The sequence below is a fragment of the Lissotriton vulgaris genome, chromosome 7 (assembly GCF_964263255.1).
Source record: "Lissotriton vulgaris chromosome 7, aLisVul1.2, whole genome shotgun sequence".
In the NCBI taxonomy this organism is placed as follows: Eukaryota; Metazoa; Chordata; class Amphibia; order Caudata; family Salamandridae; genus Lissotriton; species Lissotriton vulgaris.
In genome coordinates this window covers 1,663,044,069-1,663,067,134 of record NC_141695.1, presented here as the reverse complement: position 1 = coordinate 1,663,067,134, position 23,066 = coordinate 1,663,044,069, and the positions used below count along the sequence as shown (strand labels likewise).

Below are 23,066 nucleotides of genomic sequence, written 5' to 3'. Positions count from 1 at the left end.
ACATGGCAGATTGCGAGGCCGGTGTTTTCACCATTAAAGTCAGTGGGGGCACCACGGTGAAGGGCTATTTAATCTACCGCCCCCCCCCGGCCCTCTGGCAAGGTTTAAAAACAACTTGATAGAGTGCGTCACTGAGATGGCGTTAAGGAGAGATAAGTTTCTATTACTAGGAGACCTAAACATGCATTTAGAAGATCAATTGGACAAAGGAGCAATGGAGTTCCGTCAAGAACTCCAGGCCCTACAATTAGAGCTAAAGGGCCAGCTCCCGACTCATCAGCATAACCATCTGCTCGACCCAGTGTTTGCTAACTGGGAGGAAGTAACAACGGCTCCCCCCGTGCCTCTCCCTTGGACCGACCATTTCCTGGTACCATTTGAAATTTCCTTCCCTAAACACATGGTGACAAACTCCACTCCCCTCAACTACCCCAGGCGCAACTGGGCCAGATTCTCCCTACCAGACTTCAATGAAGCCCTCATGGCAGAAGGCCCCCCTGGAGGGAACGACGCTGATACGGCAAACAAATTACTTAACGCCCGTATCACGGCGGCTCTAGACCAGACGGCCCCTCTGGGCCGGCCGAAGGCGGGTGGTCGTAAACAAAGAATGGCACCATGGTTCAACGAGGAACTACGGAGTGCCAAGAAAATATGTAAGCGAGCAGAAAGGCTGTGGCGGTCAGCTTATGACAGCCAAGCAAGAGAAAAGTACCTAGCTAATAGACGATTATACCACAACCTAATTAAGAAAGCAAAAACGGCCTACTATTCCGTCAGGATCATGGATGCAGAAAATTCAGCTAAGGAATTATTCTGTGTCTACAAATCCCTGGCTGTCCCCAAGTCCTCAACAGGACCAGAGGATTGCTCAGTCGCTGCATGTAATCGCATTGCTGACTATTTCAGCGACAAAGTATCCAAAATTTACTCTGCCTTCCCTGTCCAACCCGTGGCAGGAGAAGAGGTCAAAATACCAGCAAGAGAGGCTGATGGACAAAAGATGTTGCTTAACTTCTCCACCCCACCAGCAGAAGACCTGATCAAAATGTGTAAATCAGTAAAGTCAGGCTCCCCACGGGACCCAGCATCCCCCAAACGGTTGGGCGACAGCTTGACAACACTTGAACCATACATTAGGCATCTGCTGGATGTCTCCTTTAGTTCCAGCTGCATGCCTACGGAATGGAAACAAGCTGTGGTGCTCCCCCTCCGCAAAAAGCCAAATATCAGCTTCGATAAGCTGGAGAATCTGCGTCCCATCTCCCTTCTACCCTACTTCTCTAAAGTGGCGGAGAAGGTCGCCAATTTGCAGTTAATGCAATTTGTGGAGAACACAAGTCTTCTACACCCCACCCAGTTCGGATTCCGGCCCCGACACTCAACGGAGTCGGCTCTTCTCATGGCTACCGAATCCATCAGGCAGGGCGTCGACGAGGGCCATACCATGGCCCTGATCTTACTAGATCTGAGCGCTGCGTTCGACACTGTAGCTCATTCCATCCTGCTACAGTGTCTGAACAAAGGAGGGGTAGGAGGTGCAGCCCTAAAATGGATCCAGTCGTTTCTATCTGGCCGTGGATTCCAAGTCAGGCTAGGTGACTGCTACTCCGAAAGAGTTGCTCTAGACCAGGGGGTCCCGCAGGGCTCGTCCCTGAGCCCAACTCTTTTTAATCTTTATGTTGCCCCGGTTGCCACCATAGTGGAGAGTCACGGCTTGCGCATGGTATCATACGCTGACGACACGCAGCTGGTCATCTCCCTATCACGAGCGCCCGGTCTTGCGGCAGACATCTTCAGAGCACGCATGCAAGACCTAGCTGCCTGGATGTCTGCCAACTGTCTCAAGCTCAACGGAGGCAAGACTGAGGTGCTGGTGGTAGGGGGAGACCGAGCGGCCTGGACGTCAGAGTGGTGGCCACCCTGCCTCGGACCCACACCAATCCCTTGCCAGGAAGCGAGGAATCTCGGTGTTTGGTTCGACTCCAACCTTACTTTCGGTCCCCAGGTCAACCGTGTGGTCGGCTCATGCTTTGGGACCCTCAAGACCCTCAGGAAGGTCTTGGAGTTCCTTCCCATCAAAGCCCGCCAAACACTTGTGCATGCACTAGTTACATCCAAAATGGACTACGGCAACCTGCTCTACTTAGGGACCCTCGAGAAGAACTTACACCGCCTGCAGGTTTTACAAAACGCTGCAGCTCGGCTGGTCCTCAGACAGCCCAGAAGATCAGCATCAAAATCTGCGCTCCAAACGCTACACTGGCTCCCGGTGAGAAACAGGGTGAAATTCAAAGTCCTCTGCACTTGTCACCGAATCATCAACGGCAGGGCACCTCTCCCCTTGCAGGATCTCCTGGCACAATATGAGCCTGCGCGTTCCCTTAGATCATCTGGCACGGGACGCCTGTCCATTCCAAAGGTGTCCAAAGCTAGGATGGGTGGCAGGTCCTTCAGGTACCTGGCAGCGTCCAGCTGGAATAAACTCTGTGTGGCGCTATGCCTGGAACCCTCAGAGCCCCTCTTCAGAGCTAAACTAAAAACATTTCTCTACGCCCAATAGAGGACCACCTCTTCACCTCTCCTGCTAGCTCTAGGATCACAGCGCGGGGACACGCCGTTGGCGTCACCATGCGCTCTACAAATCCCCCTATTATTATTAATATTATTATTAATACTGATCAACTACAGCCCATGTCCAACCTCCACTTGCTGTGTAGAATCATGGAAAGAGAGTTGACAAGATAGGCCCAATAATATGTGGAACTGAAACACCTTTTCGAAACGTATCCATCTGATTTTTGATCGCAGAGGGACAGCAAAACAGCCTTGGCCAGCAAACCTTCTCTTTATGTTTGCTAACATTATGACCCTAAAACTGATATTTTACTCTTTGACTTCTCTTCCACCTCTGTCGTTGTCAATCCTGAAATTCTGTTGGAAATGCTCAGATACTTTGGAAGCAATTGATCGGCCCTTCGGCCCTTCAGTGGATCCAACCATTTCTCACCAGCTGCTGCCAGAAAGCCAGTATTAGATATGGGGTGGTCCACATGCTCACTGCCTTGTGTTCTTTCCCTTCATGTGTTATTTCCTAAATACGCCCCAGATACAGCTTCTTGAGCTGTAACAAGAGAGCTTTCAAAGGTATGATACTGATTCTAGTAATCAGTGACACTGTGTCCTTTTAACAACCCTTTAAATAATGCCCCTGACCTCAGAACCCTTCTGATCTTCTTACCAAAAGAAGGAATCTGGGGACTCTTTTTAATGCTAAACTCACTTTCATAAACGCCTTGCCCCCAAGTTAACCTAGGGGCAAAGGTGGTGACTCACTTTTCTTTGAAAAGTCCTGCCACTTCTTCACAATGACCTTATAGTCCATCTGATGATACTCCTCATGAAAGGCATTCCTTGACTACTGGAATATGATGCACTTGTATTCCATTAGTTCCAGTAGGTGCTAGAATTAAATTCATTATCTTGTGCACCATCTATAAAGTATACTGTGGAAAAAGGATCTCTGCAGCTTCAGACACCAATACCTCCTTCCGTCTCACCCAGAGGCCACCTCTGAAATCTCATTCATCTGACTAACAGTCTTTTTTAAAGGATGAAACATGGAGGCAGAACTTTGAGTGTATAAGGACGTAGGATCTGGAAAGTTTTTAGCACCACTTTGAAATCTGAACTCAAGTACACATGCCTGAAACAATGTTTAAGAACTGAACCCCCCTTAAACGATAAGGTCACAAATTTCTGGGGGGCGGTAGCAGGGAGGGAGCTAAGCGAAGCCGAGAAAGCGGAGTTGTGGAGATCCTCCACTAGGAAAAAAATAACGACAGCGCTCAACCAGACTAAATATTGGCTAGTGCACAAGGCATACTGGACACCAGCCCGCCTGGCCTCCCTGGGGATCCGAGACAGTGATGCATGCTGGAATTGTGGCAAAGGGAAGGCAGACCTAGAACACCTTCTGCTCAGCTGTCCTAAGGTCAGGGAATTCTGGAATAGAATTGGAACACTTATCAATGAGATCACAGGAGTAGACATACACATAGATTTCCCAAGTCTAGTCCTAGGTTTTGCGTCCCCGTCAATCACAACGACAGAAGATCGCGACCTCGTTGATCTATTGCTCACGGCTGCAGTCAAAACAGTCCTAAGTAATTGGAAAGACACTTCGAAAGCTGCGCCCCAGGCATGGCTATACTGGGTCACGTTCCTAAGGGGGGCAGATAACATCACAGCGAAACACTCACCGAAAACTCACAGGCAGTCGAACATGTGGGGACCCATAGACCGCTACCTAACATCGCATAAACCCCCATAGGCGCAGAATCTAGACAACAATAGAGGGGGCACACTTTGCGGATCCGTGCGCTTACAAAAGCAAACCAGTGTGCAAGGCTCCTCTTTCTTTTTCGACCTTTATCCTTCTCTATCCTCTCTATCGTCCGGGGCTTGGGAAAGGGATACCAACGAACAACGAAGCATCGCAAAGGAGGCGGCAGAAGACAACGACTAGCAGAACTTGGACAATCAAACTATCACAAGGACATGGAAGGCCGCTGGCCAAACCCAGTCTCCCCCCCCCCCCCCCCAGCGCTTTTTTCTTTCTTCTCCCTCTTCCTCTTTCCTCCACTCATGTATATCCCATGCTCCATGTAAATATATATTTTTTATACAATAAAAAATTACAGAAATAAAAAAAAAAAGAACTGAACCCCTTGTTCGACTAAACTCAACACAGGTAATGAGTCACAATTGAAGAATTTTGGACAGTGTTACTTACCATGTCCAACTGGACTCTTGACTTTCCATTCCTATTATTAATTGTATTTTTCTTCCCTATCACTGTTCTGAGGAATCCGAAAGGCGGCACGCAATGCTATACAATGCTAAATACTTTTTAAATACAAAGCTTGGTCTATACATTTTCTGAAGTGTTTTTACCATTTATATTATTTGTGAATATAATGTGTACTTCATTTTTTTTAATTTATGTACACAATTGCTTTATTTTTTTATTCTCTAAAATTGTATAACACTTACATTTGCATTTTAATATTGTATTCAACATTTAGAATATTTTAAATGTTTAAGCAGTTTTATTGGGATTCAACAATGTTTATACTTACATGGACCAGTTTTTTATCTGATTTGTTTACTATCAATATGCACATAGAAGTTTAAATATTACAATAAGTATGTACTGCTTGCTAATTTACATTTTTGCTGATTTTAATTTAAAAGTAGACTCAACATTTTAATGGTGTGATGACTGGTAAGTAATACGTTGTCCCAGTGGATGCATTATCTCAGCTTGGGCCCCTATTATGAGGGGGGCTGTAAATTTCGATCTTAGTGCAAACCCGTGTTTACATAGGGTTATGAATTATAGTTTTGCTGCAAACACCACACCTCCACCTCCTTGCAGCTTTCACCAGGCAAATTTCAGAATGCAAGAGCTGGATAAATATAAAGGGGGAGGAGGGGCAATAATGCCCTGTCAATACAAGGATACTTTTTTGCAAAACATAACAATTCTGCATGTACTTCACCATTTTTCTCACTGTTACTCAGAATATTAAATATTTATTATGGGGTACTGGTACCTAATAGTCCGGTAAATACTACACACTATTCTGGCCACTTGAAATCAGGGCCAAATACAGTATTTCTATTTCTATCATACAATTGTGCCTTGGCTAGGTACTACCCCTGACTCTCAGAGCATAGTAGTGGAAAGTGTTTACTGAAGTGCAGAGTTAAATATTGTTGATCTTTGAGTATGACTTCAAGGGTTTGCAGATAACAGTAAGGAAGTAATTACTGCCTTCTCATAGGCCCTGTAGACACACCGAGCAGTGCTCAAAAGCCAGCATAACATTGTTCAATATTATCCAAATGTTGTAAACCTGTGTGTGTTTGTGCTTGCAACTCTAAATCTTCCTCATATTTCATAACACTTTCTCTTTCTCCAGATCTGGGATATTGAGAATTACTGCAGGCATAAGGGAGAAGGGAATGAAGTAAAAGGAAAAGATGGAAAGGCTTCCACTTCAGAAGGCATTCATCTCCGTTTCTCAGTTCCACATTACTGTAGACCCATTGCGCTGAAGCCTATGCCCCTGGGGTCAGAGACTGAGGTAGTTACACAGTTAGTTAGAATTTCTGCTGCAATTATCAGCTGTTGAAAGCATAAATAAATGTTGCATCCATTATCAGCTGTTGAAAGCATAAATGTTGCATCCATTATCAGCTGTTGAAAGCATAAATAAATGTTGCATCCAAAGGTTCTTAACTTGGTCAGCAGTGATGAATTAACATATAAAATGCATGCTGCAATCCGAGCTTATTTTCGGAAGACCAATTAATAAAAGGTGCAAAAGACAGACCAAGATGACATTGTATTATTCCATCACAAAACAATGCTTAAATCCACTGCGGTAGGTAACCTAATCAATAAAATACATCTGACGCCATGAAAGAAAAACAACAAACCCAAGTGTTGTGTCTAAGATAACATTCAAACTCTGTTCTCCAACATTTAATCTTTCATAATTCCACATGCTTTGAATACTCCGTACTGTGACCACAGGACCGTCGTACATTCAAAGGGATAACCTTCTTTGCTCGACCAGACTTCTGTCACGTTACCGTGGAGAGGAGGTGGAGACTGAGACAGATGATAGACCCATTCAAAAACATCGGTTGCGAAGCATATTTGTTATTTCCAGCAAGGCTTAAAATAATATGGGTTATCTGAACGAATTGAAAGAAAAAAGAAACCAGGGAGACACCCGGGCAGTCGTTCAAAAACCATGATAAAGACAATATTTACTGATGTATAAACAGGAATGTGTTATGTATAGACGTAAGCACTAACATAGTGGGGGGGGGGGGTCCACCCTTCTATGTCTGGATTGTCTGCATTTTTGTAAAGGTGTATATGTATTAGCTCAGAACATATTAATTTAGATATAGATGGGAGAGAGATGGTAGCAACGCTTCAGGGGCCAGGAAGCAGCTACACATAGGTCAGGATGTACCTATTTGCCTATAAAGGGGGAGGGCGGGGAGGGGGGGAGCAGGGGAAAGGAAAAGCAGGGGAAAGGGGAAGCACAGGACAGATTGTAATGATAAGGACACAACAGCACAGAGAGACAGAACAGGAAAATTGGGCGATAAAAGATAAACAGGAGGAAAAGCAAACTGGTGAAGGGATATGGGACACACATGGGGGAGATGAGTGGTGCTCAGCAGAAAGAAAGAAACATGGACGTTGCTATTAAGATTTTAACGCTAAATGTATGTGGGCTCAATGATCGGCTAAAAAGACAGAGGGTGGCATTACTACTGAAAAAGACACAAGCAGATTTTATATGTCTCCAAGAGACCCATATAGAAGGGAATAAACTGTTCCTGCTAGAACAACTAGAGCTGCGATTCTTGGCATATTCAAGACAAGGAGCCAAAACAAGAGGGGTGGCTATCTTAACTAAACTGCACAATATTAGCACAAGGAAAAGGCTGGAGGATCAATGGGGAAGATGGGTTTTAATAGAATGTTTAATGGGTGAAGAATGGATTACTCTGGTGTTGATCTATGGTTCAACGGAGGATGATCCAGAACTGTTTGATTCTTTGGACTTCGAACTAGCCACTTGGGTGCCGAGGCTTATTCTAGCTGGGGGTTTTAATATAGATGGTGCTGCAGGTCTAGGTATGGAACCTTTGAGGCAATATCAAGGAAGGAAAAAAAGGGTTTGCAGAGCAATACTGAATATGGCAGATAACAATGCACTGGAGGACGTATGGGGGAAACTGAAAACAGGAGACGCTGGTTTTACTTATTACTCAGCACCACATAATAAATGCGCCCGACTAGATTACTTTTTTTCCACAAGATCAATGCTAGTTAATCTAAAGGTGGAGAGGCAACCACGTGTCCTGTCAGATCACAACCCACTCATCTTAACAATAATGGCCGGCAGGTGAGATCAAGGACATTTGAAAGGGAGCTTCTGGTAGATCAAGAATATCTTAATCACATGCACTCATGGATAAAGGGATATTGGGACATTAATAGGGGAGAACTACTGTAGGGAATGAATAGGACGCTTTTAAGGCAGGGGTACGGGGGAGACACTCAGCTTTAGTATTTCGAAACAAAAAAAAGAGAAGGCTAGGACAGATCAACTAAGTAATGCCCTGCTGGAAGCGGAGTATAAGCTAGAGCAAGCTACTCTGGGTGGGCGTGATGTGGAGTAACGACTTTTGGAAGTGATGATGGCCAAAGCTGCGGCAGAGGAAAGCATAGCAGCAACGGCGGCTAAAATATTCACTGTACAAAGGGAGCAGTGCTACGAATATAGCGAGAAAGTAGGACGTACACTAGCAACAAGAACTAGACAGAGGGCGGCTAAAGGGGCAATTAAGGAAATAAAGGACTGCAATGGCAATCTGATTACAGATATGGGGGAGTTATGGAAGTTTTTAGGGATTTTTATAGCAAATTGTATATGGAAGACCAAGATAGAGACCATTTAGATATTCAAAGATATCTGCAGGGCATACCCAGTAGAGTAATACAGGAGGAAGACAGGCTGGCTATGGATGCCCCCCTGGGAGCAGAGGAAATTATGGAGGCAATGTTGAGCTTACCATCAGGTAAGGCAGTGGGTCCAGATCTAATTCCAGGGGAATTTTACAAGGTTTTCGTCACGTCCATCAAGGCGGACCTAATAAGAACAATCAGAGAGGCACAGATAGGAGTATCCATTCCAGCCAGCTGGGGAGGGGCTGATATCATATTAATTTTAAAGAAAGGAAAACCCCCATTGGAGCCAGAATCAAACCATCCAATAACACTTATTAATTCATATTTAAAAATCTTCTCTAAAACTCTAGCTGTAAGATTATCCAAGGTAATAGGGAATTTGGTTAGTGAAAATCAACATGGGTTCATACCACACAGGGGTACCACGCAACACATTATGAAGATGATTACCTTATTTGATCTACAAGGGGTAATGGGGGACCCAATGGCAGCCTTGCTGTTAGACGACAAAAAGGCATTTGATCGAGTGGCTTGTGAATTTCTTTGAGCCGTACTAAGAAGAAGTGGGGTTGGGGCAAGATTTATGACAGCAATCCAGTCGCTATATAAGGCTCAGACTGCATGTGTTAGGGTCAATGCTGGACGCACGGCGCCTTTTATAATCACATGGGGAACTTGGCAAGGGTGTCCGTGCTCCCCCCTTCTTTTTGCAATGTATATAGACCCTCTGATTTTTAAACTAGAGCAAAATAATTTAATTCAATCCGTAGATACAAAAATGGGTGCCATTAAAGTTCTGGCGTACGCGGATGACATTGCGGTCATCACACCATCACCCACCGAAGCCATTAAGGCAATAGAGCAGGAGGCAGCACAGCTTGGTCAAGTGGCAGGATACGCACTGAATAAGGCCAAGACACAGATTATAAAGAATGAGTATGAAGTTTGCACAGACGCAAGGGTGAGCACTAAGGTGGTGTATCTAGGGGTGGTTGTTACTTCCGATCTGGACAGTTTGGTGGAAATGAACATAAGTCCAATAATAATCAAAGCAAAGAAAGATTTAGATAGGATACACAACCTGCACATGTCAATAGTAGGCAGGGTAAATTTTATAAAAATGAACTTACTCCCAAAATTTCTATATTTATTTAAAACGATCCCTCTGTTTTTTAATTGTATATAGTTTAGCTCAATAGAGCACATGATTAATCGATTTGTTTGGTCACAGGGCAAGACAAGGAGAGCGTTAAGATTTATGTCATTACCAAGGGATAGGGGGGGATGGTCGCTTCCAGATATGAGATTATATTACTGGGCTGCAGCACTGCAGCAAATGACAGGTCTCACAGGGGGGCAGAGATGGACGCAGAGGCACAATTGGGCTCAATAGCCGTATATGGTTTGGTCTTCGGGGAAGATGTCCAGAATATTCTCTTGAAGTATACGGAACCAAGTTATTTTAAGAGAACGAGATTCAAGACAGTAGACGCGGCATTCCGGGTATGGAAGGCTTTTTAAAAAAGCGCCGGACTCGGGAGGTTTAACCAGTACACTAGATTAGATAATAACGCTACACTACCCCAAGAGATCTTTGCGGACTCAACCTTCAAGGATTGGAACCGGATGGGAGTGAAAAAAGTGGGAGACCTGTTAGGACCAATGGGAGTGCGCCAGTTTTCAGAAATACAACAGGAATTTGGTATTAGCTCAAGGAGCTTTTTCAAGTACTTGCAGGCAAGAAGTTTTTTAGCTAGTACAACAGGAGGACTGCGGGGTTTTGAGGATAACGCAATACTGAGAATTATTGAGCAGGGATATGGCTGTACGATTAAAAGGATATATGTGGAACTTATAGCTAATAGAGAGGACGACATAGAAAAATTTGAACTGAAATGGATGAATAAGGTAGGGATACTAAAGGGTTCTTTCGAAAAATCACTACGGCTTGGACAAGAGATATTATGTTCGGCAGCCTTACAAGCTCAACATTATAAAACATTGTATAGGTTGTCCTAAACGCCAGCAAGAATTGCACAGTGGGCGGGTACGCAGGGGATTACATGTCCACGTTGTGACAGTATAGATGGGGATATGGCACATATTTTTGCAGAATGGCCTAACCTGATTCCCTTGTTGGGAGCTATTGAAGTCTTTTTTGATAGATCACTAAATTGCAGAGTAAAACTAACAGCAGATGTGATCTTATTAGGAGTAGGGTGGGGTACAATACAACCGCAGTATGAACACCTCCTGTTTGTCGCCATGGCGGTGCTATGATTGTGTATATCCTCTGCGTGGAGTGATAGATCCCCACCCACTATGCAGCAGTGGATGGCAAGACTACTACATATTTATAACTTGGAAAAAGAGATATATGCTAGAAAAGGGAAAAAGGGAAGAATATTAGGGCTACGTATATGGAAACCGATTGCAGATTGGAAATGCAGAACCGAGAGAGCAGAGGTATAATAGAAGGGGCAAAATTGATCATCCCTTTTTGGGTTGTGTTTCTCATTTGCAGTCTGTTAACTGTGGGGGCTGTTTTTGATCTTTTGAATTATTTTCGCCCATATATCATATTGTCATTTGTTTTCAATATCTACTTGTATAGATATACAGGATGAATTGTGTATATAACAGGTATACTTCTTTTTTTTCCCTATCTCTCTATTGTTTTGTATGGTTCAAGTTGTCCTGTGCGGGGGGGGGAGGGAGGGAATAAATGTTGTAAAAATCTTGAATAAAAATATTTTTTTTAAAAAAGAATACTCCGTACTGTGAATCCTTAGTACATGAATAAATAGAAACATCTGTTAAATACATCTAAAACTAAAATTCTTCCAACTTTTGTCTCTCAGGTAATGAGTGTTCAAACTCACTTCCAAAAGCTAAGTCGCATTGTTTCAACGCACAAATGAGAATTTCTGATTTGGGGTTTGGTGAATGAGATACTCCATCACAAACTTAAAGGACACCCATTCACCGTATTACAAGCGCCATAGGTTATAATTCAATTGTAATATGGTTGACAGGAAATCCGTCAGGTTTGTGACTAGGAAACCCGTCTACCAAAGTGTAAATCAAGCCCAGATTCTCCTCAGTGTGAACTCAGCCTGCCTTCCTTGAACTCTGAGTGGCTCTGTTAGACTCTGGCTACACTGCAGCAAACCATCCAATTTACTAGTTTTTTCTGCGCCTTTGTGATTAAGAGCACCCTATCTACATCGATACTTGAATTAAGTTGCTATCTTCTTGTAATAATTAGGTGCCCAAGAAAAATAAGACCCTGTTAAAGAATAAAAACATGAATGCGAGTGTTGCACAGACTTACCTCATTTTTCACTTTAGAAAGAAAACACTGAAAAAGGCCACCTTCATTCAGAGCAGTAAATTTTAATCAAATCAAGTTTATATTCAAGTGTTTAATATTATCTCTGTACTTACTATGATTTTTCAAATGTAATCCATATATATATGCATGTGTGTATACATATATATATATATCACTATGGCGATTCCCACGTCAGTCTCTGAACTCAGGATGGGTGCTTTCTACATAGAATGAGGGCGGGGCCTCTTTTCTGTTACACAGTAACTTAACAAAATTGGCCCACTCGCGGGATTCATAGAAAACCTTTTTTATTACCAGCAGATGCGTTTCGGCGTTTACCGCCTTTATCAATGCTGAAAAAGCTTATTACAAGGTACGTCATGTGTGGTTGGATATTTGCATTGTTGCCATTGGTGTATTACTGGCCAGTAGGAATCCTGTTGGTGTTTTGACTGCCCAATTCCTTTTTTCCGGCTAACATGCCGATACCCCATTGCATCACCGTAATAATATTTAAAGTCACATTTGACATCAAGTTGTTTAATCTGTTCGTTCTATCCTAATGGACCAAAACAGGGATATGATGTCTCATGGCTTTTGCTGGCGATTGCACCGCAGTCTTTGTCAGTCCACAATTTGAATCACCAAACAATGGCGTGCACATACATCCCTTGCCACAGCCGTCAGATCTTGCACACTATTCATCGCGTTGGCGTCAGCTCAATAGCCGAGTGTCCCTTAGTTTATATAACTCACGACCCTTCTGTGTTCGACAGGAGATTCTTGTCGGCAGCAGTTCAGGAGATTGACTGAATATCACTATGGCCACCTCTGTCTCCGATCTCAGGACCGATGCTTTCTCCATAGAATGAAGGTGGGGCCTGATTTCAGCTACGCAGCAACTTAACAAAATTGGAGTATTCGCAGGATTCCTAGAAAACATTTTTATTGCCAGTAGACCTGTTTTCACAGCCTTTATCAATGCTGAAAAAGCTTATTGCAAAGTGCGTCATGTGTGGTTAGATATTTGTATTGTCCATTTTTACCATTGGTGTATTACTGGCCAATAGGAATCCTGTTGGTGTTCTGACTGCCCAATTCCTTTTTCTGGATGTCATGCCGATACCATATCACATCAACTTAATAATATTTAAAGTCACAATTGACAACAATTGTTAAATCTGTTTAGCCCGTCCTAAATGGACCAAAACGGGATACAATGTCTCATGGCTTTTACTGGGGATTGCCCCACAGTCTATGCTAGTCCTTAATATATATATATTTGAGAAAGGCTGAAGGTCAGCCGAAAGGCATCAGTGTTGGACTGCTGCTAATAAAAATTATGAATTGACTCATTGTTTGGAGTGCTCGCGTTGTCATGAGTGATGTAATATGTGACGTCATCAGCAGTGCATTGCGGGCGGGCAAGTTATAGTTAGCTGAACTAACTATAATGGGGGAATTGCAATGGTTTTGTACGATTAAAAAGTCCAGCTAACTATAACGCTCCTGAAACATATGATTTTTTCAGTGAATTTCTAAGGTTTTTTAAATGGTAATTCTTAACTATAAGTGCCTGAAACTTATGGTTTTTTCAGTGTTTTTCAAAGGTTTTTTAAATGCTAATTTCTAACTTTAACGTAACTAAAACTTATGGTTTTTTAAGTGAATTCCAAAGGTTTGTTAAATGCTAGTTATCCAGTATTATGGGTATCTTTCATAGATTCACATGCCTGAATCATTCCCCGTCGTCGGGGTGGGAGTCCCCGGTATATAAAGAAAGTAATGTCATAAAGACATATACATAACAATAGACCAGAGGCCTCTCATTAGTAACATATCCATGTCCTTTTGTAAAAAGGACTGAACTTTGGCCAAGAGCCAATCAGATCTCACCACCCTCTAGAACCTTCCTGGAAGGAGCCCTAGTCCCTCAGATTTTCTACCGCACGTCTTGCTAAGGGAGTCTCCTCTGAGCTCTGCTCAGTTTTCTTTATATTCTTGGATTTATCTCCACAATTTTACTCTGAACTTCATTCCTGTGAGGAATCTTCTGCTTTTGTCATGACTGATTCTCCAAAGAAAGGACTTTTCAGACCTTGTGCCTCTTGTAGCAAAAAGGGGCTTCATTAGGATGACAGGCATGAGGACTGCCTGTACTGTTTATATCCTGACCATTCAGCTAAAGACTGTAAAATCTGCCGTACTTTTTCAGCCAAAACTCTCAAGGATAGAGGGCCGACTGCTGATATGGCTCCAGAGACTTAAGGAAAAAGATCAACCAGTCTCTTCAGGTGAGAGTGAGTGTTCCATGGGGAGTGTACACTCTACTCCTAAACGGCCTAGAACTTCATCTCCAGGACCATCTGTACAGCCCCCTCAAAAGAAGACGCCCAAGTCTTCAGAGGATCGTTCTAAGGCCACTGCTGTAAAGGTTTCTCTACAGGAGCCTACCTTCAAGAAACCTTTGGTGACATCTTCAGCCCTGCCGGTAACAATGTCGACAGCCACGATCTCCACTACGGTGGCGTCCTCTATGTCATCGACGTCGACGACTACAACATCCTCGTCGTCGACGGGTAGGTCTGTTCCATCTATTATTAGTATTAAAAAGATCTCGTCAGCGCCACCGTCGACGAGTACCTCGTCGTCGACGAAGCCTAAACTGTCATCGTCGACAAAATCATCGACGCCGACGAAACTGTCTTCGACGGCGATCTCATCGTCTTTAAAGTCATCGTCGACGATGCCAGCGCCGACGAAGCCGTCGACGGGCCCGTCGACGGCGAACCTAGCGAAGACGACGTCGACACCAGGGTCGACTAAGCCGTCGACGGCAACACCAGCGTCGACGAAGCCATCGACGACGAAGCCATCAACAACACCAGCGTCAATGAAGCAGTCGACGACGAAGCCGTCGACGACGACACCAGCGTCGACGACGAAGTCGACCACGAAGCAAACATCGTGGACGATCCTATTGTCGACGACGTCGTCGATTAAGAAGACACCATCGACGACTCACTCACAGTCGACTATCGACGGTTCCCCGTCGACGACCAATCCGTCGACGACTGAATCACCTCCATTGAAGTGTATCTATTCACACTTCAGGATGACTGCGCGTACACTCACGCCAGAATTAACATCGCCGAGCAGGGTACAACCTTTTCCCCCGGCTAATATCCTGGATACTGAGGACTCAGATGAGAGTTCTATGTTTCAGCAAGCGACAAGCCCATCTGAACTGCAAGTCAAACTTCACGAAAGTTCAGACTATGAGGAACAGGAGCAGGAACAGGATGTGGAGTACCAGGAAGAGATCCATCCTCCACCGCTTCCGCAACAGCCTATGGTGTGACTTCCTGCTTCTATTGTGACAGACCTGCAGTTTCTCATTGCAGATTATAAACAAAGATTCCCGTCCACTGCTCCGCCTCAGCCAGTGATGACACAAACACCTGCGACACCTACAGTGGTCACACCGCCTCCTAAATCTCGACCGGCTCCTTTGATTCTCCATTCAGAGCCATCTCGCTCACGCCCTCTGCCGTCCTCTGATGAGGAGGAGGAAGAAGAAGAGGAAGAGCAGCAACGTGATGAAGGCGAGCTTCAGGAGGACGAATATGATGAATATATCATTTCAGGTCCCGCATCCCCTGTACAGGCGCAAGCGGATTCTCCCCCGGAAGACATTGGGGGTTTCCACAACATCGTAGAGAGAGCGGCGTTACGCTTCAGCCTCAAAGTCACTGCAACACCACAAGATTGTTTTCTTTACGATTTTAAAGACCCATACCAAAAGGCAGTACGATCTATTCCCATCATTGATCACGTCTGGGACCAAGGGGAGAAGATAATGCAGACCCCGGCATCTCTGATGCCAGTGCTGCCCAGATTGGATAAAAAATACAAAGCTCCGGACACTGCCCCAGCTTGCCTTATCGGCCATCCGAAGCCTGATTCGGTAATAACCCAAGCGGCACAACGCAAGTCAAAAAATCCATCAGCTGTTTTGACTGCACCGCCAGATAAGGAGGGCCGGAAGCTAGACAATATAGGAAAAAAGTTTTCTTCCATGTCAGCTTTACAAGTGCGTGCAGCAAACTCTTTGGCTCTACTGGGGCGTTATAACCGCCAAATGTGGGCAGACGTAGCTCCGTACTTGGGTTCACTTCAAGAGGAACAAAAAGAAGAAGTGAGGAAGATTCTCCTCGAGGGCGAGCGCTCCACCTCGGAGATGATTGATGTGGCACTGGATATCGCGTCCACAGGTTTCCGACAGCTGGCAGGAGCTGCAGTCCTGAGACGCCAAGGTTGGCTTAAGGCAACGTCTTTTCGGCCTGAAGTTCAAGCCAAGGTGTTAGACATGCCTTATGACGGTAAACTTCTGTTTGGACAACACATCGATGACATGCTTCAAGGTATCAAAAAAGATACGGATACCGCAAGGGCTCTAGGTACTCTTCAATATAAAAACCCTTCCTTTCGTGGCTCCAGAGGGAGAGGTCAGTCCTTCAGAGGCAACAATCAAGGATACAAATCCTCTTACAGCTCAGGCCAACAATATAAAACCCAGTACCAGCAAAGGCAACCGCAGAACCAGTCGTCCTACAACAAATCTTCCTTTCGCGGACGGGGGGGAAGAAGGACACAGGCAGAAGACAATGACCTTTCTCTGCCGCAGGTCTCCAGTCGCTCTCCACCTTACAAAGTTGGCGGGAGAATTACATCCTTCCTTCACAATTGGCAACAAATTACGACAGATCGGTGGGTCCCCCAACTTGTTAAATTCGGACATTCTCTGGAGTTTGTGGAACATCCTCCACAAACGCCTCCGATTCCAATGCAACACAAAAATCTAACACAACTACAATTGGAAATCTCCCTCATGCTCAGAAAAGGAGCGATAGAAAAAGTTCCCCAGATCTCAGGTTCTATTCCCAATTCTTTTTAATTCGGAAAAAGGTGAAAAAATGGAGACCTATACTGGACTTACGAAATCTCAACCAATACCTCAAAAAACAGTCATTTCGCATGATTTCCATCCAGGAGGTGCTACAACTCCTCAATGCAAATGATTTTATGGTGTCTCTCGACCTACAAGACGCTTATTTTAATATTCCGATCCACAAGAACCACAAGAAATTTCTCAGGTTCAAGGTGGCGGGCAAGCACTACCAGTTTCGAGTGTTACCCTTCGGTCTAAAATCAGCCCCAAGCATTTTCACCAAGTGTCTGTCTCCAGTAGCAGCATACCTTCGCCAACATCACCAGGTATTCCCGTACTTAGACGACTGGTTAGTCAAGGCACTTACTCACGCAGGCGTGACCAAGTCCTCCGACGCCTGTCTGCAACTCTTCAGTGCTCTGGGACTCACACTCAACGAAGAAAAATCTGTCCTTCAACCGTCCCAGTGTATCACGTTCCTCGGAGCTGTCCTAGATACTGCTCAAAGGAAGGCCTTACCTTCAATAGAACGACAAGTGAAACTAAGGACCTTGGCCACCCGGATTCAGTCCAAAAAATCTATCACGTGCGCCTCTACAAGTCCTTGCTAGGGATGATGTCCTCGAACATCCTCTTGATCCCACACTGCCGCCTTCATATGCGCCCACTTCAGGAGGCTCTATCTGCTCAGTGGACTCAATGCAGAGGATCCTTCGACGACGTCGTCCGAATCACTCCTGCCATAGTCCAGGCTCTGGATTGGTGGCGTCAATCTCAAAATCTGCGACGAGGCCTATCCTTCATACTTCCAACCTCGCCACACGTAATAACGACGGATGCGTCCTTGGAAGGATGGGGGGCGTTTCTTCAGGACCTCCAAATCAATGGGCAATGGTCCCTAGCAGAGAAACAACTACACATAAATCTCCTCGAATTGAGAGCGGTATACCTGGCACTAAAAGCGTTTCTACCCAGGATCAGGAATTCCCCAGTGCTTGTGAGAACAGACAACACCACCACAATGCACTATCTAACAAACAGGGGGGAACACGCTCTCTGTCGTTGTCTCAAGAATCTCAAGAAATTTGGACTTGGCTTGTACAACACAACATTTCCCTTCGGGCGGAATACGTCCCAGGGACGGACAATGTCCTGGCGGACTCCCTCAGCAGGCAACGTTCCATGTGCCACGAGTGGGAGCTAGATCGTCATCTTCTCAGCTCGGTATTCGCCCGATGGGCAAGCCACCTGTGGATCTGTTTGCGACTCGCCACAATGCAAAATGCCAACATTACGCAAGCTGGCATCCCCAACCAGGATCCCTGGGGAATACATGTTCGATCAGTTGGTGCAACGTATTTGCTTACGCATTTCCGCCATTTCCCCTGATTCCCAGGGTTCTTCGGAAACTGAAGGCGGAGCATTGCACCCTGATCCTAATTGCTCCAGCGTGGCTGCGCCAACACTGGTTCACGGAGCTTCACCTCCTATCACAGGAACCGCCAATCCAATTCAAACCTGGCCCGACTCTCCTGACAATGAACCAAGGTCAAGTCCAGCATCCGGATCCAGCATCTCTCAGTTTGTCGGCTTGGCTCCTGAGTTCAGAGAGTTTCAGAACCTAGACATTTCTCAAGAATGCAGGACCATCTTAGCCCGGGCTCGGGCAGAGAGTACAAACAAAACGTATTCTCTTAAATGGAAAAGGTTCTGTGCATGGTGTAAAGCAAATAAGATACATCCTTTTTCTTCCACTCCAGCACAAATCCTTCCTTACCTGCTCCATTTAGCGCATTCAGGACTGGCGCATGCCTCGATTAAAGTTCACCTGGCTGCGATTTCGCGCTTCAGGCGTTCATCAACTGGCTCTACTCTCTGGTCCGAGAGACTAGTTAAACAGTTTCTAAAAGGCCTTTTCAGGACATTTCCTCCGGTGAGAGCTTTACCACCCACCTGGCAATTGAACATCGTCCTTGCTCAACTCATGAAACATCCATTTGAGCCAATACACAAAGCAGACATCAAATATCTGTCCTGGAAAACCGCTCTCTTGCTGGCGCTCACATCTGCAAGGCGGGTTGGTGAGCTACAAGCTTTCTCCATTCAGTATCCTTTCTTGCAATTCAAACAGGACAGAGTTATTCTACGAACCAATCCTAAATTCATCCCTAAGGTTCCATCTAATTTTCACTAGAATGAGCCTGTAATTTTGCGGACTTTTTTCCCAAATCCAGTTTCTGCAGCGGAGAGGTCTCTCCACTCTTTAGACCTCAAGCGTTGTCTAAAATTCTACATTCATCGAACAGAACAGTTTCGGAAATCCAACCGTTTGTTGCTTTCAGTAGGCCTAGAAAAGGCCTTCCTCTGACAAAACAGAGCATTTCCCGTTGGATCTCAGCAGCAATAACTTTCTGCCATCAACAGGCAAATCATCCTCTGCATTCAAGAGTGAGAGCTCATTCTACCAGAGCTGTCTCTACTTCAATGGCACTCTTTGCAGGAGTGCCCATTCTCGACATATGCAGAGCAGCGACGTGGTAGACACCACATACGTTCACCAAGCACTACTGCTTGGATTCGGAACTCATGAAAGATGCAAGATGTGGGTCAAGCAGTACTTCGTCATCTATTTCACTAGAGGTGAGCCTTCTCTTTCATCCCACCTTCCTACTGCATTCTTGCACATTTCTTTATTTCATTGTTTGGAGGTACTTGGTCTGTTTCACAAATGGTATTCTTATATGGTGTGATTTTACATGTTGTACCTTACGAAATGTGCTGGATATTGCTTGTTACTCTGATTCAGGCAATTGAATCTATGAAAGATACCCATAATACTGGATAAGAAATGTGTTACTTACCTGTAACTGCAGTTATCCAGTATTGGTATCTTTCATAGATTCACATGCAACCCACCCACCTCCCCTGGAAGGGCTCACCTTAGTTCTCTCAGTAGGTACTATTTAGCACTCTGCTTACGAAAATCTGAGGGACTAGGGCTCCTTCCAGGAAGATTCTAGAGGGTGGTGAGATCTGATTGGCTCTTGGCCAAAGTTCAGTCCTTTTTACAAAAGGACATGGATATGTTACTAATGAGAGGCCTCTGGCCTATTGTTATGTATATGTCTTTATGACATTACTTTCTTTATATACCGGGGACTCCCACCCCGACGACGGGGAATGATTCAGGCATGTGAATCTATGAAAGATACCAATACTGGATAACTGCAGTTACAGGTAAGTAACGCATTTCATTCTAACTATGCCTCCAGGGGTAGGACATGTGAAGAAAGAAGAAAAAACACACAGAACGAAAAAAAAGAAATGCAGAAAGAAGCAACAGAAGTCCTCAAAGACAAAGAAAAGTGCAGAAAGAATCAAGACATGTGCAGAAAGAACCAACGGAGGAGCAGAAATAGGCCTTGTTACAAAATCATTCTGTGCTCACAACTTTTTCAGGCGGCTACTGGTGTTAACTGACTCTAACCAGGCCTAGAGCCAGTGGTATGCTAAAAGACACCAGCAGGTACATGCATCAATATTGCTTTTTGCGATTCCTTAATTGCGAAAAATAAGGAATCGCAATTAAGGAATTGCAAAATGCAATGCATCAAGTAATCGCTAAATAAATTGCGATTTCTTAATATTCCTTAATTGCGAGTCGCAAATTGCGAGTCGCAATTAAGGAATACTTCCCCATTCATTCCTATGGGCCTAGAGGCCCATAGGAATGAATGGGAAGACATTCTCATTTTGCGATTAGCAATTAGCGAATCGCGAATTGAGAATGCGATTTCAAGGGTGCAGGGGTGTCCAAAGGATACCCTGTTGCACCCCTGAAATCAATCTGTGCACATATGTTGTGCACACACATGTCCTTAGGGCATGTGTGTGCACAACATGACACTTTGAAAAATGCACAAAAGTGCATTTTTCAAAGTTTTTGCAAATTACCATGAGGTTCTCCTCATGGTAATTTGCTCCCCCTAATTGCAAATTCGCAATTTTTTTAAGTTTCATGCATTGCATTTAAGGAATCGCAAAATGCGATTCCTTAAATGCAATCGCAATTTGAGAATTCGCAAATATTTGCAAATTCTCAAATTGCGAGGGCCTTCACCCTTCATGCATTCCAAAAGCAGATTTTGCGATCGCAAATGCCGATTTTTGCGATTCGCACCGTTTGCGATCGCAAAATTCTTTGATGCATCTACCTGTTTGAATACAGTGAAAACACCTGCATACTCTAGGGAACACTATGCGTTGGGGTACCCCTGTGCTTAGCATGACCTCCTCTGTAAGCCCCTAGAACATAATAGGCCAGGGTGATTAAAACTACCTCTAAAAAACGCACCAAGGGGTGCGTTTGCACACTGGTGAAAGGAGGGCGAGAGCATGAGGTGACATGTGGGCGTTTTAAGTTGGATAAAGTCCTCTTGAATCCTGAGGGTCCCTGGGGTCCAACTAGCCCACTAGGTACCTCCAGTAAATGCCACAGAGTGCATTGCAGAGAGGTGTAAAAAGGGGCACGGCCTAGACCACCTCTCTGCACGCAGCACAGTGGCGCTTACTGGAAGCACCAGGTGGGCTAGCTGGCCCCCCCGGAGCCCTCAGGATTGAAGGGGAATTATTTCCCCAATTTAAAACACGCCACAGGGCGTGTTTGCACACGTCACCTCAGGCCCCGTCCCCTCCCTTCACCACTGTGTAAACACGCCCTGTGACTGTTTTAAGTTGGGAGATTAAGTTAATTTGAATCCTGAGGGTCCCTAGGGTCCAACTAGCCCACTAGGTACCTCCAGTAAGTGCCACAGAGCTGCGTTGCAAAGAGGTGTAAAAAGTGGTACGGCCTGGACCACCTCTCTGCAACACTGCGCAGTGGCGCTTACTGGAAGCACCTGGTGGGCTAGTTAGCCCCCGTAATCCTTCAGGATTGAAGGGGAATTATTTCCCCAATTTAAAACGCGTCATAGGGCTTGTTTGCACACGTCACCTCAGGCCCCGTCCCCTTCCTTCCCCACTGTGTAAACACGCCCTGTGGCCGTTTTAAGTTAGGAGATTAAGTCCCCTTGAAACCTGACGGTCCCTAGGGACAAATTATCTTACAAGGTACCTCCAGTAAGCTCAATTAGAGAGAGGTATAAAAAGGGGCACGGACTGCACCACCTCTCTGCAACACAGCGCAGTGGCGCTTACTGGAAGCACCTGGTGGGCTAGTTGGACCCCAGGGTCCCTCAGGATTGAAGGGGAATTATTTTCCCTACTTAAAATGCGCCACAGGGCGTGTTTGCACACGTCACCTCAGACCCCGTCCCCTCCCTTCACCACTGTGTAAACGCGCCCTGTGGCCGTACTAAGTTGAGAGATTAAGTCCCATTGAATCCTAAGGGTCCCTAGGGTCAAACTAGCCCACTAGGTACCTCCAGTAAGCACCACAGAGCTGCGTTGCAGAGAGGTGTAAAAAGGGACGTGGCCTCTGAACACCTGGCTGCAACGCAGCTCCCTGGCGTATACTGGGGATGCCTGTTGGTCTAGTTGGCCCTCAGGGACCCACAGTATTGAAAGAGAATTAATTCCCCAACTTACAACTCGCCACGGGGTGCATTTGCACAATGGTGAAGGAAGGGGGCGTGGCCTGAGGTGAAATGTCTGCAAACACGCCCTGTAGCGCGTTTTAAGTTGGAGAATTAATTCCTCCTCAATCCTGAAGGTCCCTGGGGGCCAACTAGCCCACCAGGTACCTCCGGTATGCGCCAGAGAGCTGCGTTGCAGAGACGTGTTCAGAAGCCACGCCCCTTTTTACAACACTCTGCAACGCAGCTCCATGGCGCTTACTGGAGGTACCTGGTGGGCTAGTTGGCCCTCAGGATTGAAGAGGAATTAATTTCTAACTTAAAACGCGCCATAGGGCGTATTTGCACACATGGCACCTCAGGCCCTCTGCCTCCCTTCACCACTGTGCAAATGCACCCCGTGGCACGTTTTAAGTTGGGGGATTAACTCCCCTTGAATCCTGAGGGTCCCTGGGGTGCAACTAGCCCACCAGCTACCTCCAGTAAGCGTCATAGAGCTGCGTTGCAGAGAGGTGTAAAAAGGGGCGTGGCCTCAAAACACCTCTCTGCAACGCAGCCCCCTGGCGCATACTGGAGGTTCCTGGTGGGCTAATTGGCCCCCAAGCATGCCCAGTATTCAAGGGGAATTTGTGCTGCAAGGAA

General features: G+C 45.4%; 1 protein-coding gene across 1 annotated transcript in view; it reads left to right on the top strand.

Moving 5' to 3' along the window:
* Positions 1 to 23,066, top strand: part of EFCAB8 (EF-hand calcium binding domain 8) — a 1,673,324-nt gene that overhangs the window by 1,400,657 nt on the left and 249,601 nt on the right. The window contains exon 18 of the mRNA XM_086932659.1: positions 5,988 to 6,152. Coding sequence (XP_086788785.1) covers positions 5,988 to 6,152 — 165 coding nt within the window. The remainder of the gene's footprint in view (positions 1 to 5,987; positions 6,153 to 23,066) is intronic.